This window comes from Chaetura pelagica, unplaced genomic scaffold (genome assembly GCF_000747805.2).
Source record: "Chaetura pelagica isolate M959 unplaced genomic scaffold, ChaPel_1.0 scaffold271, whole genome shotgun sequence".
NCBI classification, from domain to species: Eukaryota; Metazoa; Chordata; class Aves; order Apodiformes; family Apodidae; genus Chaetura; species Chaetura pelagica.
The window spans coordinates 739,674-755,327 of NW_009952106.1; the positions used below are offsets into that span (position 1 = coordinate 739,674).

General features: G+C 36.4%; 1 protein-coding gene across 1 annotated transcript in view; it reads left to right on the plus strand.

The window, feature by feature from the left end:
- Positions 1 to 15,654, plus strand: part of BTBD9 (BTB (POZ) domain containing 9) — a 113,531-nt gene that overhangs the window by 50,320 nt on the left and 47,557 nt on the right. The window contains exon 7 of the mRNA XM_010006010.1: positions 15,142 to 15,251. Within this exon, the coding sequence (XP_010004312.1) occupies positions 15,142 to 15,251 (110 nt within the window). The remainder of the gene's footprint in view (positions 1 to 15,141; positions 15,252 to 15,654) is intronic.

Sequence of the window (15,654 nt, forward strand, 5' to 3'; positions counted from 1 at the left end):
TTGGAGAGACAGTCTGAAAGAAACATAATGCAGTTTCTTAAGAACAAGTGCAAGAATCTGTACTTATGAAGGAAAATATAAAGAATGACAGTGAGGAGCAAATAGCTGAATAGCACCTCAGCACCAGAAGGATCTGCAATTTTTAGTGAATGCAAAGATGGTCACAGGACTGAAGTATCAGCTGTTGCAAAAGAAGGTTAATATATATACAGGAGTATAGCTTGTAATATGAGTCAGCATCGTTCAGTTCAGTCATATCTGAACTGCTTATTCTGAACGGTTGAGGAAATTATTGTTTCATACTTCAAGAAGAGTCTGGAAGGGAACACCAAGAACCAGCACAGAAAAGATGGACAAACTTGTGACTGATAGGTTTAAAGAAGAGAGGTCTGAGAGAAGGTAGAAAAAAACCTCTCAAGAGGTAAAAAAACTAGCACAAAACAATATATTCTTCATCCTCATAAGGAGTAAGACAGGTAATAGGCATAGCACTAAGGAACACTGTCACACTGGCTAAATACAGGTTGTCTGTGAAGGCTGTGAAAGCTTCGTAAGCGGAGAATTTTAACAAGGGGTTAAATATTTATCTGTCTGGAGTCTAATAAATGTGGTTTTATCTTTCTTTGACAGTGTGACAAGAGGGTTGGACTAAATGACATCTTAAATTCTCTCTCAAGCTTTTTTTTCTGTGATTTTTGGACTGATTTCTAGGTGATGTATGACTCAAATAGGTAGTTGGAGTAAAAGCAGTGTGATGACCTTAGGGTTAGTACAGCAGTGTTTCTTAAAAGCTGCAGTTTATTCTGTGTTCTGGTTGCCAGCATGTGTATCATGAGTTGGAAGTGATTCATAGCATAATCTAGCTGTATGGTATATAAACTATGATTTTGATTACTTTTTGTGGGGACATATTAAGGTGAAGAACACTTATTTTATAGTGTATGTACTTGATTCTGTAAAGAAATTAAGTCTTTGCTGACAGACACCAAATATAATAAAGAGGTTCCGTTAATGCCTTAACTGGAAAAGGCCTAAATATTATCAGACATCATACCTCTCTTCAGAAGAGGGCCAGGCAAAAGGCTTTATAAATACCTCAATTTTGGATAAACCTAATGTGAAGTTAACATGTGTCAAAACCAGTTAAGTCTGTGACACACATCAGAAGAAAAACAAAATTATTCTATTCTGGGCTCTACAGAAAGGGAGTTTGACCTCAAGTAACCCCCAGGGTCTGACTGGTTGACCCCAGATGACCCCACTGGGGTCACCAGAAAGGGAGTTTGACCTCAAGTAAGCCCCAGGGTCTGACTGCTTGACCCCAGGAAAGAGCAGTTAAGTTCCCCCATCATATGGTCATTAGAGTAGTTGTTGACCATGTTCCTGTGTCTCTTCTGACATCTATGTGACTCTTCATGTGTTGCTGAATAGCCACAGCAGGTGTAATCATCCAATTTCTTTCCAAGTTAGATACCTACTCATGAATATGTGTGTGTGATTGTGATTCAATGACGAAGGCTAACCCAGCTGGACTTCAGGAGCTTGTATCACCCTCTGGAGCTCAGGTAGAATCCAAATTGCTAACTGAGGTGATGTGAACAGCTTTTTATGTAGTGTACTGTATTGGTAAATTGTTTTGCTTCACAAGAAACTGTGTTTCTGAATAGCAATGTCATCTTTTCAGAAATTGTGGCCTTTGAATGATGCAGAGGACTTTTGCTTCAAGGTTTAAAAAGAAGGGATAAGGGGGAAAGGGTGAAAAACAAGAGCAGAAGGCAAGCTGATTCTGTATGTAAAGTGCCATAAAGTGGCATATTGGTTCTCTTTCTCTTTTCTGATTCTTTTACTAGAAGTAAGTTATTTTTTTTAATGCAATATCTTTCAATAGAATTTTGTTTTTACTTATCAAAGCATTACCACTTTCCTTTGTTTTTTCACCCTGTTTGTTGTCTGCTTCCTTTTCCCTTTGTTGGTTTCTTGTTCCCTTATGCTCTGTTTAGTTCTCTTCTTGAGGTGTTTGTGGGGTTTTTTGCTTTTCTAAGGTCTTGTTACCTGATTATGTGTTTATAACATCTCTTCGATTTCTTCTGAATTGCCTTGGTGGTGGCAGTATTTTAAGCTGATAGTAATGTGAAATTACAAACTTGTTCTAGTGAACAAATAATAACTAGAAAGCAGATTTTGCAGAGTTTACAATCAGAGAAAGAGAAGAGACAACATGAATAACTGACTAGAGTAAAAACTAATCAGTATGGATAACTTTTCAAGAAAAATAATTTTAAAGAGAAATTTGAACAGTTAGGAATTTTTGGCAAATGAGGTAAAAAGGGCCTGTATGGACAGACAAGTGTGGAGCTTGGTAGGAAAGAGAGTATTATGAAAAAGTGATGCAGAATGGTTGGAAGAGGCAGTGTTGAAATATTTTAGAAGTTGGAGGTAGAAATTATGTGTAGAGCTTTAGGATCACCATTCACTGGCACTTTGAATTTGTTCAACTGAGGACCATGGAAGTGCAAAAGAGAATGAGCTGGAAGTGGGGCCATTTGTGCTCTTTTTCCCAGCTGTGGTCTATCTCTATCCGTCAAAGTTCTTTGCAATAAATAGTGTTTAAATTAAATACCCTGCAGTACAGCTTCATGTCTTGTGCAAATAAACAGAGATTTTATTTTGGATTCAAGGTTTAGCCTTGAACTACACAGGAGCATAACATTTCGATTTTCCTTTCTCTTGGATGTTGGTTGAAGAAGTGCATGAGCTCTAAAGGCTCTAAAGATAGATATCTCAGATATTCTTTACTTTAGTGACCTGTTAAAACCATTCCATGTCAGAAGTGATGAATAGTTTTTGTGGGTTCTGAGCAGGTTCCTGATCGATTGGTTGCTAGTTAATGAGGGAGAAGAAGGGCAAGAGAAGCTTAAGTCCAGCTGACTGTGTGAGAGCACACCTGCCTTTTTTCTTTACTTCATTTTCTTTGTAATGAAGGAACCAATTGGTTTAGAGCGATCAATGCTGACCTATTAGGATCAGGCAGTATTCTGGCATTGCCAAGGCAATTAAATTCAGCGGGGCAAGGATTATAAAGAAAAAAAAGAAAAAAAAAAAAAAAGGACCTGAGACTTTGAATTAAATAAGAGCTACATTTATATTTTAAGGTTGGCAAAAAGCCCAATCCTAATATAGTTTAAAAGAATCAAATTGTTAGCATATTCTCTTGTGTGTGAGATCGAGAATGACAAGATCATTGTCATTTGTCCTTTAAGTCTCTTAAACTCTGGTCCTGTTTCTGTGACTGGGATTTCTGCTCAATGTAATGTGTGTACTTGGAGGAGGCAGTTTGCTTTGAAATTTCATATTGGAACTTGAAAACTTCCCTGTTTGTTGTCTGTTATATTTCGTGCTATTAAACTCATAGGCTGTATATACCTTTATAAAATAAATTATTCCAATGGAGGGGGATAAAAAAGCCCTAACACTTAGTAAATTAGAATACATAGTTCTTGTCAAGTGTTAGTTCAGAAATTTTGTCATGTATTATAAATTTAAATAAAAGGAAGTTTTTGTGATTCTGGCAATTCTGTTGTAGCCTTGTTTGGATATACTTAAAAGGGAATTAATTTGTTTCCTGGAAGAGTTTTGACCTTGGCAAAACGAAAATATTTTGCAAGTTGGAAATAACTTGCATTGAAGTACTAGGTAGTTACCTGCTCTTTATTTTAACCTACAATTTTTTTTTTAATGTGCACATTACCTGGCAATATTATTGATATTAAATTACATGTCAGGATATCTCTTCTATGCCTCTTTCCTGCTTGCAAGAGGCCAGTGCATTGTTTTGGAAGATTGATCCATTCTGAGTCAAGATGTTGCTATAAGAAAAACCAACACAACAAAAGAAACAAACCAACAATCCTGCAGGCAAAGAAAAAATATTGAAAAAAATTTTAGAAGTATTGTATCAAAGTAATAATACCCATGTATGATTTCTTTTTGCATCTGCTATTCTCAGTTTTACTCGATCAACCCATGTTTCTGTGGAACTTAAGCTTCCCCTCATTCCACTTCAAAAACATCAGTCTGTAAATATAAAAAAATCTTTTAACCATCAGTTGTACGTTGTCATTTTAACCTTCAACACATTAGCATCCTTTAGTTTATGCTTGCCCTTGAATACATGAGGCACGTGATTTTACTTTTTCAGGTTTCTAAAACATCTTTTATCGGATCTTTTTAATGGAGTGCTGTGTTAAAGTATTTTGAAATCTGAAGCTCATAAGCTACAATACACCAACTCCATTCTAACTGTTAACTGTGGCTTTGTTCTGACTTCTTTAGTAATTTTAGGAGTGTGTATATACATATGTGCGTGTGTATACGTGAATCTACACTATTATCTTTTCATTAGGGAACCCCACTGAATATGATCGTATATTCTATAATTGGTGGAAGGAGTGGAAATTTATATGATGCCACTTTTTGATGTACTACTTTTTGATATAATTGTTCCCTCGTCTCAGGAGACTCCACCAGTTAGCTTTCAGATACAGTTGTAGAAACTCTTTATCTTTGAATGTGTTGACCATGGAGTGAATCTTCTACTTTAAAACTAGGTATCAAGTGTGGGGGCTTCAAAGGGTGATTGTTAGAACTTAGTCCATTTCTGCTCTCTGCATAGACAGCATGCTAATGATGGCTAGGCTAGTGACTTCTGTCCTGACTATCCTCCATAAGGATGTAGCATCATTCTCATCTCCATTGATACAGAAAGGTTTTGGGATTTTTCTGCTAACTACATGTTCATACAGCGTGGGACAGGGTGAATGTTGATTTTCATAATGATTTTATTATAGGGTAAAAACACTGAGTGTAAGCCCATATTGGTTATTATTCTAATAATAAAGTATTAAATTAATTATTAAATTAATTAAATTATTCTAATTTAAATGTGTGTGAGGCCTTTAGCATTAGTATTTATGAGAACGTGTGTCACTGAGGTTGAATTTTTTGCTGTAGAATAAGCATGTTAATTGATGTCACAAATGCCAGACAAACATGGCTAGAGTTATAGCACAGGTGCAGCTATAGTGCTCTCCCTTAGCAGTGTAATAAAACAGACTTTTGCGTTTTATTTATTCATTGTAGACTTTCTTTTCTGTTTATGTACGTGCAACATTATTGCTTTGAAACATAGATGGAAAACCAAAGCCGTAGGTGTGTACCTAAAAGCATATGCACTGAGTTTACCTTTTAGAATGCTGGAATTCTACATCAGTAATGTATTATTTATAATAAAAGTAATCTAAAAAAGAAGAGGTCCCTTTATGCTTTCCATAGTGGCCTGTGGGGCACAGGTGTGTACCAACCAGGTAAACTCAGACATGAGGTCATTGCGCTTGGGGAATAACCCAATTCTGCTGAAAGCTGTTTGGTTTGGGTTTGTTTTTTATCCCTTTATGAAACATGGTGAGTATTTTAAAGGATGTTACAAGTTGTCATAGTAAAAGCAGATCTGATTTGTATGGGGAAAGACTATTTGCTAGTTTTTCTTTGATGTTAAATATTACTTTTAAAAGCAAGGTCCTTTAAAAAGTTGTGTTGGAATGAGAAGTATAGAATAATATAGAACTGCATATTTACTAATTTTCACTACATATTCTCTCGTTTTCTTTTATTTCTTTTTTTTTTCCTGCCTTGCTTTTCCTGCTAAGTAAGCACACTCCTCAACTCTTTTCCCAGAAACCAGTTTAAAAGGCTTCTATAAATGGATCTTTCACTAACATTTTGGCACTGTTGACTTCTTTTGGCTTATCCATCCCTTTCGTTAGTTGAGGTTAAAGATCTAAAAGTGAGATAGTAAGAATCAGCTGTGTGTATTGAGGTAGAAGCACTGACCAGCCTTCTCTGGAGTAATATAAAAAGACCTCAGTATAAAATAATAATAAAAACACTCAGGAAGTTTGAGTTCAGGGTTGATATAGTTGAGCAATTGGGAGTTAGAGGAAGTCAAGAAAGCTCTACAATCAGATGTGAAATAGGTGGATAGGGAATATATGAAAGGACGAACATGCCATAAATCAATACCACGATTACCTGCTTAAAATATGGATGCAGTAGGATTCTTAAATATTTTATGGTGAAAAGTACATGGGTTAGTTACTGATTTCAACTAAAATTTGGAGGCTTTATTCAAAGTGTATCAAGATTCATTCTCAATATATCAAATATATAATCTATTTCTGGATACGTGGCCTAGTAGGGAAATGGAAAACACTAAAACTAAGTGAGCTGCCAAGGGGAAGGAAAGTGGGCATGAGCTGAAAGACAGAGATGTAGTAAGAGATCTGAAAGTGAAGCTTGGTAATCTGACTTTGGGCTTAGGTAAGGAAGGTAAGAAGGGCATGTGACAGGGGAACTTGAGTGGTGAAGTTCAAAGGTTCCACTCCATGTAGAACAGAAATAAGTCCTGTAATCCGTGAAAATTTCTAGTTAATGAAAATACAGCAATAAATAATATGTATTGCTTCTATTTCCAAACAGAGATTTATGTCATTGTACCAAGAATAATAGTAATATGGAGGAAAAGATAATATTAGCCCAGTACTCGCCTCCTAGTCATAACTGACACCAATTACAGCTAGGAATAAAGCTTTGAAGTGCAATGAAGAGCTGCCACCTAAAAGATGTTTTCACTACATTAATATATAAGAATAAAATATATCAACTTCTCTTTTATCTGGGGTACTGAGTTCAAATTACAAGCCTAATAAAGTGAAGTAGATGGTTTAAAAGGTAATATGGCACATTCAGATAAATTGAATTGATATGCTAATGAAGATTATGTCTTCAGAATCAAGATTCACATAAAGGCATGGTAAGATTTCTTTAAAAGATTCCCTTTAACACAGAGCACTACTGTCACCTCTGAGGCAAGAATTGTTTTATTTAGAGGAAGAAAATCTTGAAGATACGATACAAGTTAATAGAGTTCAGTGGCAGTTGTTTAAGTGTAAGGTTATAATGATCTAATTTGATTTGGAATATGAGAGAGTTGTGTGTGCCCAGAGCCACTTTGGGAAGGCCAGATACAAGAAAGTAACAGTGGAGAGTTATCAGTTATCCTAAGGGTAGGTATGGTGAAACAAGCATGAGAATACACGAGCTCAGCACTTTTTATTCCAGCACAAATGTGTAACTGCAGGTTTCTGATAGGCTATACAGTTGTTACAGCTGATATCCTGAAGTGCTAATTTTGTTCCTGCTGTCTCACCTACAGAATAGGGACTATTGAAAATACTTTTTTCTATGTTTTTTTACATTCTGCTTTTTTTTTACTTCTGACTTTGTGATTCAAGTATAGTGGTTTATTTTTTCATGGAGGAGTCATGTCTTAATCTGTTAGCTAAGTAAATGTAATAATACTTAATCGCAGAGGCTTCTCTTCCATTTCGTAGTGTCTGGTACATATTTCCATGTGAATCTGAATATTACACAAAATCACCAAGGCTGGAAAAGACCTTTAAGATTCATCAACCAGTCCACCAACTCAGGAGCCCAGTTGTCCTGAGGATAGCTATTATTTTTGTTAAAGACTGAGGCAAAGAAGTTGTTAAGCACCTCAGCCTTTTTGTTGTCCTCTGTTACTAAGTTCTGCCACTCATCCAATAAGTAATGAAGATTTTCCCTGACTCTCCTTTTGTTATTCACTAAATAATTACTAAAATGCATCTAAAGAATTGTCATAGTTAAGAGTTTGGTTAAGCTCTCTGTTGCCAGCCATAGAACAGGTGTTGGACATTTTTAATATGTTAGAAAGGAACACAAAAGCAGTCAGAACTGACATTTCACTAGCTTAATTAGGAGACTACTTGTGACTTTTTTAGGGGTTTTACTCCTACAAGCCTTACTACTACAGTTCAGGAATTCAAGTTAATATTTCCTGTAACATACTTGCTGTTGGCATGGCGTCTGTAAATCACTGGACAAGGGTTTTAATAACTGTATGATCATATCTTTAGTTAAGGAACCAATTAACAAAGCCATCCTTGCCTCATATTTAAGACACTTGAGTATTTACACTAAGTACTTTATCAGAAATGTTTTAAATCATAGAAGGTTTGGGTGGGAAGGGCTAGTTCCACCCCTCCTGCCACAGACATGGACACCTCCCACTAGACCAGGTTGCTCCAACCCCCCTCCAACCTGGCCTAGAACAGTTCCAGGAGGCAGCCACAACTTCTCTGGGCAACCTGTGCCAGTGTCTCACCACCTTCACACTAAAGAATTCCTACATCTAATGTAAATCTTCCAGTTTATTAGACTTTCTCGTCTAAGTGCAGGTAAACTTGTCTTCTGTCAAAAGACAGAAATGCTTTCCAATTTGTGTTGGCTTAATACTTTATTTTATATGTTTATGTCCACTTTTGTTTCCACATTATTTCATTCTGGCAATAGATCTTTCCTCCTTGTTTTGGAGTTTTTTTTTAATCCTCCTGCCATGAGGCTGTTGATTCAGCTGTGTGATTCTGAAGGATTATACGTGCTACGGAGTTGTCAATAAATGGGGTTTAGAGGGCAATGAGTAGCACTGTTTCCTTTTTCACTAAAAGACAAACAGAATGTCTTCTAATGCCCTTGTGTGCTGGGCTGTATCCCATGCCTCTCTCTCTGTCTCAGTGATCAGAATGTAAATGTTAATGGTTTCTAAGCAGTTAAAGGAGATTTGAAATATGTAGTACTAGTACTGGTGTTTCATACCGAATGTTCCACAAAGGAAGATGAAATGCCAAGTTCTTAAGAGCTTGTTTTGTACATATTGGATTTAATTCTTTATTTTAGTTCACTGTTGCTGTTCTGGGTTGCTTTGATAGTGACAGAGTGTGGATAGCAGTGCAAAATACCAGTCAATTTCTTTTACCTCTCTTCACTTAGTCTTCTGTCTCAGTATTCTCAAGGGATTGGAATCTGTGTTTAATATATTCCAGAATTTGTGTGTTACTGGTGTTATTATAATGAAGAATTAACACAGATCCTAGAGTATGCATATTTTTATGCTTTGACACATATGTCCTAAGTGCTGTTCTGATGCAGGCAGCTGAGCTTTGGTATTAGTAGTCCTCCAGGGTATCCACAACTGAATCAGTGGTATGCTCAGCTGCAGCTATTATCCTAATTAAATGTGTTGTCTGTACAAATGTAAAGAGCAGAAGTAAAACATAATGTAGTTCTTCAGAAATGTGACTATTTTTAGACACAATAGATTTCCAAAGTCATAGTTTTGCGTAAAGGTAAAGACATTTTCTCAGAAAAGCAGGGGATGGATGAGTTCGTGGTCAAGTGGCTGCCTAATTAATCAACCCAGTTAGTTCATTCAAGTTTTAATAGTTTACGATTTTCTAAGATCCAGTAGAACATGCTGTTTCTTTCTAGTTAAAATAATTTTCTTGTTAGTGGGGAAAAAAAAAAAAAGAAAGAAAGATCATACAGATTTTTGTGGTATTCCTGGTGTAGGAGTCTCAGGGCCAATGTGGCATGACCAACTGTGACTACAGAAGTCTGTGACATGTGGATGAAACTCTTACGGCATTTAAACACTATCAATATCCATTATTCTCAAACAGGGCCAGAAACCAAAATAAAATATCTTCTAAAGGGGAAAAATTCTTACACTGCAGTCCTGTTCACCTGGCAGGGAAGTGTTTTTAAACCCCATAAGGTGATCACTGTTTGGTGGGTTTTTTTCAAGAATCATTCAGTGTTCTTTTTTCTTTTGCCTAGTCTATCAGCTGAGTCTAAAGTCCATTGACAAAGGAGCTAGTCTAGCCCTTGAATTGTGGTTCTTTTACTCTCCTATCGCACTAAAATTTTTAGGTAACTTTGTGTTGTATAAATCTGCTTTGTTCCTGACAGGAAAGTGAGCAACTTCTAATTTCACTGGGAAAACTGCCTGTAGCATTTTTAATGTCTGTCCTCTTCAGTTTTGTCTGCCACATCTCTTCCTCAGTGAGCAATATAATTAAAATTCATAGTTTGGCACCAGTGTTTTGATTATACAGTTAATTCTTCATCATTCCTATGTCCCAGCTTAATCAAGTTTGCCCAGGCTTGTGTTGCCCACCAACAAAGTGCTCTAATGTTTTTTGTTCATTCTGCTTTCTGCTAGTTTCTCCACCCCCTACCAGTGCCACCCCCCCCACACACACACCTTGTGGCAATCAAAGCCTTTGAATTATCTTGTACTTCAGACAAGTAAGTGTGGTCAGTGGTCCTTTTAAATTAATTACAAGCTTGTCAGGCACTTGCAGAAAAATGACACTGTGGCTATTGAAAATAATTAGTACACAGATTGGTGTCAGTTTGATCAGCATAAAAGATACCTGTATTGCATTTCAGGAAAAGGCATCAGTTAAAGATACAATCTTTAGCTTGTTTCCTCTGTTTTGTCTAATTCAGAGGACTACAGTAATTGCAAGCATGTAGAGTTGGAGGTGGGAAAATAGCACTCAGCTTGAAGAGGTGAACACATGTTCTTATACTTGAACAAGTGAATTAGTAATTGCAAAACAATGCAAAGTTTGACCTTATTTTTTAAGTATCTAAAAGAATCAATATAAACCAAAATGTTTTATTAGGCAATTAAAGGCTTTATTTCATTTCCATATGGATTGATTTGTTGATGTAGCATAGAGAGAGTGAAGTTACTCCAGCACATCCATGCCTTCAACTGCTTGTTTCTTATTCCCTTAATTCCAAGAAGAAAATGCTAAGTTAATAAGGATTCGTTTTCTTTTTAATATACAATGTATTTTTTGTATAAACGTGTAAATAGGAATCAAATGTTAAGGCAGTTCAACTTCCAAAGATAGACTCTGAAAGAGATAGGGTTACTGAAATTTTTAATGTCGGCACTCTTAAGTATCCTTTGGCCTCATGATCAAGTATTGTAGTTGTTTCATAACAAAAGCCTTTGGAGGGAGTAGGAATGTTCATTCTCAAAGTTTTTCAATGTATAGGACTTGAACTGTGGTTCCTGAGTTGAGGACCTGTAGGATACTTTCCTCTGATTCAGCAAGCGGCCTCACAGCTTCTCTGCTGTGTGTAGCCCACCAGCAGAGATAGTCGTGTCACAGTCTAGCCTGGCTCCATCTGGGAAGGGACCTCTCAGGTTTGAAGTCCTATTAAAAAAAAAAAAAAAAAAAAAAAAAAAAGAGTTGAACTTGTTGAACTTCAGTCTCTGTCTTGAGAAATACCTTAAAGAACAGATCATTATATAAAGAGGCATTATGAGCCCAAGTATTCACAGCTGTTCTTCAGAAAAGGGTCCCTGCTTTGGAGTCCAGGTTCACAGAAGAATCTCCGTACACTTAATGCAAAGAAGGCCTGGGTACTTTCTTTGTAGCATACTGTAGACAGATGCCTAGAGAGCCTACTCTCTGATCTCACCTCTGTTAATGTTACCTAATTATCTGCAGATATGATACTCTTGCCACTCAATGCAGATTTCCTTGTGGGAACCAGAAGGCTGCTTGATTTTATGATGCTTAATTCTGAGTTTTCTGTAGTGCAGGCCCATTAGCAAACTCCACAAGCCTTTTACCTGTTGCTGTTCTGCCGCTCAGAGCAGCATCACTATGTGGTAGGTTAACCCTGCTGAGCAACTCAGCACCGCATTTTGCACTCCCCCACAGCAGGATGGGAGGGAGAATCAGAAGGGTCAGAGTGGAAAAACTTGTGGGCCGAGATAGAAAGTTTAGAAGGTAAAACAAAAGCTGTTGTGCATAAGCAAAACAAGGAATTTATTCCCTCCTTCCCATCAGCAGGCTAGTTATTCAGCCGTCCCTGGGAAAGCAAGGTTCCCTCATGTGTAATGCTTACTTGGGAAGACAAACACCATCACTCTGAACATCCCTGCTTCCTATTAGGGAGTATCCCTTTGGAGAGTTGGGGTCAGCTGTCCCAGCCATATCCCCTCTCAGCTTCTTCCAGGCTACTCACTGGTGGAGCAGTATTAGAAGCAGAAAAGACCTGCTGCACAAGCACTGCTCAGCAGTAGCTACATCACCTCTGTATTATCAACACTGTTGTCAGCTCAAATCCAAAATGTAGCCCCATAACAGCTACCACATTTAACTCTGTCCCAGCCAAAACCACTACAGAATGTTTTAAAAACTTAATGAGTGATCACATAAAACACATTCCATCCATTTTAAGCATTGGTTAAAGTTGCAGTGTTCGTAATAATTTTATTAATTAGTACTTTTATATTTCAGCTAATTAATCTCTCCAGGAAAATGATGAGATGGTGCACGTGATCTGATTGCCTGAAGGATACTTTTGTTTTTAATCATGACTTGGTTACATTTTCATCATGCTAGAAAAATGTACATGTTTTCTAGCATGTCATGAGCTGTAATAGGCATTTTAAAATTCTGAATTTGCTTAGAGTTATTACTTCTTGAATTTGTCTACCTTGCAGTTTTTCCTCACTATTGTATTTCTGAGCCAACTCTTTGTTTTTAGCCCGTTGTTTAATGTTCTTCTCATTAAGATGTATTGTTTCAGTATTTACAATGTCTTTATCTGACTCTTCTGAAACAGGTCATGTCACTCTTCATTGGTGGTAATTGAAATTTAGATACAGTTTGTTTACCTAGTGATACGGGGCATTACTAATAAATTCTGCCCTATTTGAAGAAAGATTATCTTGACAGTCTCAGGCTTTGGTGGCCTTAGTATCTAGCATTCAGTGGAATAATAAGCTACAATCTTAATGCAAAATCTGAGAATGTGATTTTAGAAGTTAGAGTGTTTAAAGTAATTTTGAAGATTCCATTATTTAAATTTCCACCAAGTAGAAAAATGCAAGATTGATGCAGGAAATGATCATTCACATTGAGAGAAATAAGGAAAGAATAAAATAGAGGTATTGTATTTGGTAGAAAGGACGCGGTTAGTTATATGATTACTTTCTACCTTGCAATAATATTACAACAACAAAATAATCTTTAGAAGATGAGTTTAATGAGAAGATTAATGTACACATTATTATTTTAATGGGTGGGATTTTTGTTTACGTTACCAAAAAATTCAGCTTTCCAGCAATGTGAAACATTGTCACCTGTTGTTCAAAATTACTGATAGCTTAATTACTGCTTAGCTTACAAGAAGCAGCTTTGCTCCTTTCTATTTACTGGCAGAGAACTTTGCTAACGATTGAGGGATATGTTATTTAACCTAAGTGTGTAGTATGATAAAGATGCTTTTCCTATGGCAAACTATTCAAGTCTTGTATGTCTTTCACCCTCTTGATATATTAGAGATTCCAAACAACAACAACAAAGAAACCGCCAAAAAACGCAAAACCATATAGAAGTTTACTCTAGTGTTACAACACATATCACAGAAACTCTTAATAAATTAGCTTTTAAAGCTAATTATAAAGCAGTTTCTTGTGTTCCTGTTAATATCATTACTTTGTTTATTCTTTAAACTTCTTAAAGCAAGGAAGCATAACTGTAGTATGTCAATGTATCTCCATTAGTAATGCTCTGTTGGTTAGCCTAGAGCATGTTTTGTCCAAGCAGCACAGCTTAATCCTTGCCTGTGACGAGCGAGTCTCTATGGCAAGTGAGCCTCCACATAAACTTATAAATGTTCCAGTATTCTTCCTGTGTTGAGTTGAGTTCTGGCCTCTGATGCTGGATAGAACAAGATCATTTACAGTTTTCAGGTCCTGGTCATTGCCTGTGTATTTAGGGTTCATACTGTGCTGGTAAATTAACAAACCCCCACACACACACACAAACCCCCCCCACTACTACAAAACTCCAAAGCACCTTCCTGAAAAGACTGGGTATCTGTTCCTGTAACTTCAAGGAGGAGACTTATTTTTCCATTTATGGTGAAGAGAAATGAGTATCAGTAACAAGAGTCTGTGAGGTTTGCTTGTAAGAGCTCTTTCAGTCAAGTCTTGAAGTGAAGGAGGAGGTTGAGCATTAGCTATGAGGTTTTTTAATTGTTAAAAAACCATCTCACAACTGGAATCTGTATGTGTTTTAAACTTGGTATAATGAAGTTCACAAGCCAAAATGGTGCTGTTGTTGAATGGCCATTATGTTGGAACTATAATTACACTATATAAGTGAAAGTTTGTTTTATACCACAGACTGAAGATATTGTTTAAAATTTGTATATTCTGATGCTTCTTAATTTAAATTAGTTGATTTAATACAAACCTTATTATGTGGTGTGGGTAACCCCTTTTTTTGTGGGGAAATGTTTTTTGGTGTACGTAGTTTTTCTGTAATGCTTGTTTAACATTTACTGAGGTGGTGTACAACATTCCATTTAGGATTTTTCAACATTTATAGTAAGAACTATTTGACTCTTCCAAAAAGATGAGAATCAGACTGTATCAAGGTTAATCGCTGTTTATAGAAGATGAAGCCTTCAGTGTAATGTAGCAGGTGAATAAGTCACGGTGTTCAAGAGCAGCTCTATTTGATTTTCAATTAGAGTCCAGAAGTACAAGTTACAGAACCAGGAATGAAACCCAGAACTAGCTTTGTATCATAACATTAGACTGTTCAGATATTACATTTTTTTCTTATTAATAAAAGATAAAACAACAAAGACATTGCTATCCTATACATCCAGTAATAGAATTAGAAACAATCATTAAAATGGTATTTTTTTGGCTTCTGCAGAGAGGCCTCTACTTTGTAGGCTTTGTCATGGCTGTATGAAATCTTTCTTTGTGGTGAAAAGTAGGTGGTAAAGGAAATTTTAAATTATTATTAATTTTTAAAGCCTCCATAAGCACACACTTGCACTACTAGAACATTTCTGTTAGTGTTAGTGACCAGGGGATCCTTCATTTTGCTTTTCTTGGCAAATCAGTCCAGAAAGATTTTTGATGGATTTCACAGCTCTTTAAATTTATTTATTTTTTTCCTTAAATTGTACTGCAGCCAGCATTCTGAGTAGGTGCCTGTTTGCTGTGATAAATTTCTCTGTGATAATTTACTCTCTCATTCCTCATTTTATAACAGTCAATTCTTACGGATCTGCACAGTATAATCCAACTGAGTATATTTTAGTGCATATAAGGTTGTCATGCTTAACTTCGTTCTGTTTTTTTCCTCATAGGTATATTCGAATTGTTGGGACCCACAACACAGTGAACAAAGTTTTCCATATTGTGGCATTTGAATGCATGTTCACAAACAAAACCTTTACTCTTGAGAAAGGTCTGATAGGTAAGAGATAAATTTTTCCCTTTTGCATGGACTGTTGTAAACACTTGCCTTTTAAGACTGAGTGTCGCTGCACTCTTACTCCTGTTTCCACACGGAAATGTCTAACTTGAGATAGATGATAATATAAACATAGCTTCAATTGCTGAAAGTAAACTCTCATGTTGATTTTCCCTCAAAGGGTCATAGACATGCTTAGCCATGGCAGAACGTAATCCTTATTCTCACAACACCACGTTGACACAGCTCTGTTACATCTGGAGCTCTGCACAGCTTGTATTATTCCATGTGCCTCTACATGCTACTGCATTACTCAAGTTAGAAATCCCCAAAAGACCAACAATACTGTCTGATAAACTATGTCCAAGTAAGGTTGAATGTAGATTTATTTTTTTTTAATAGTACA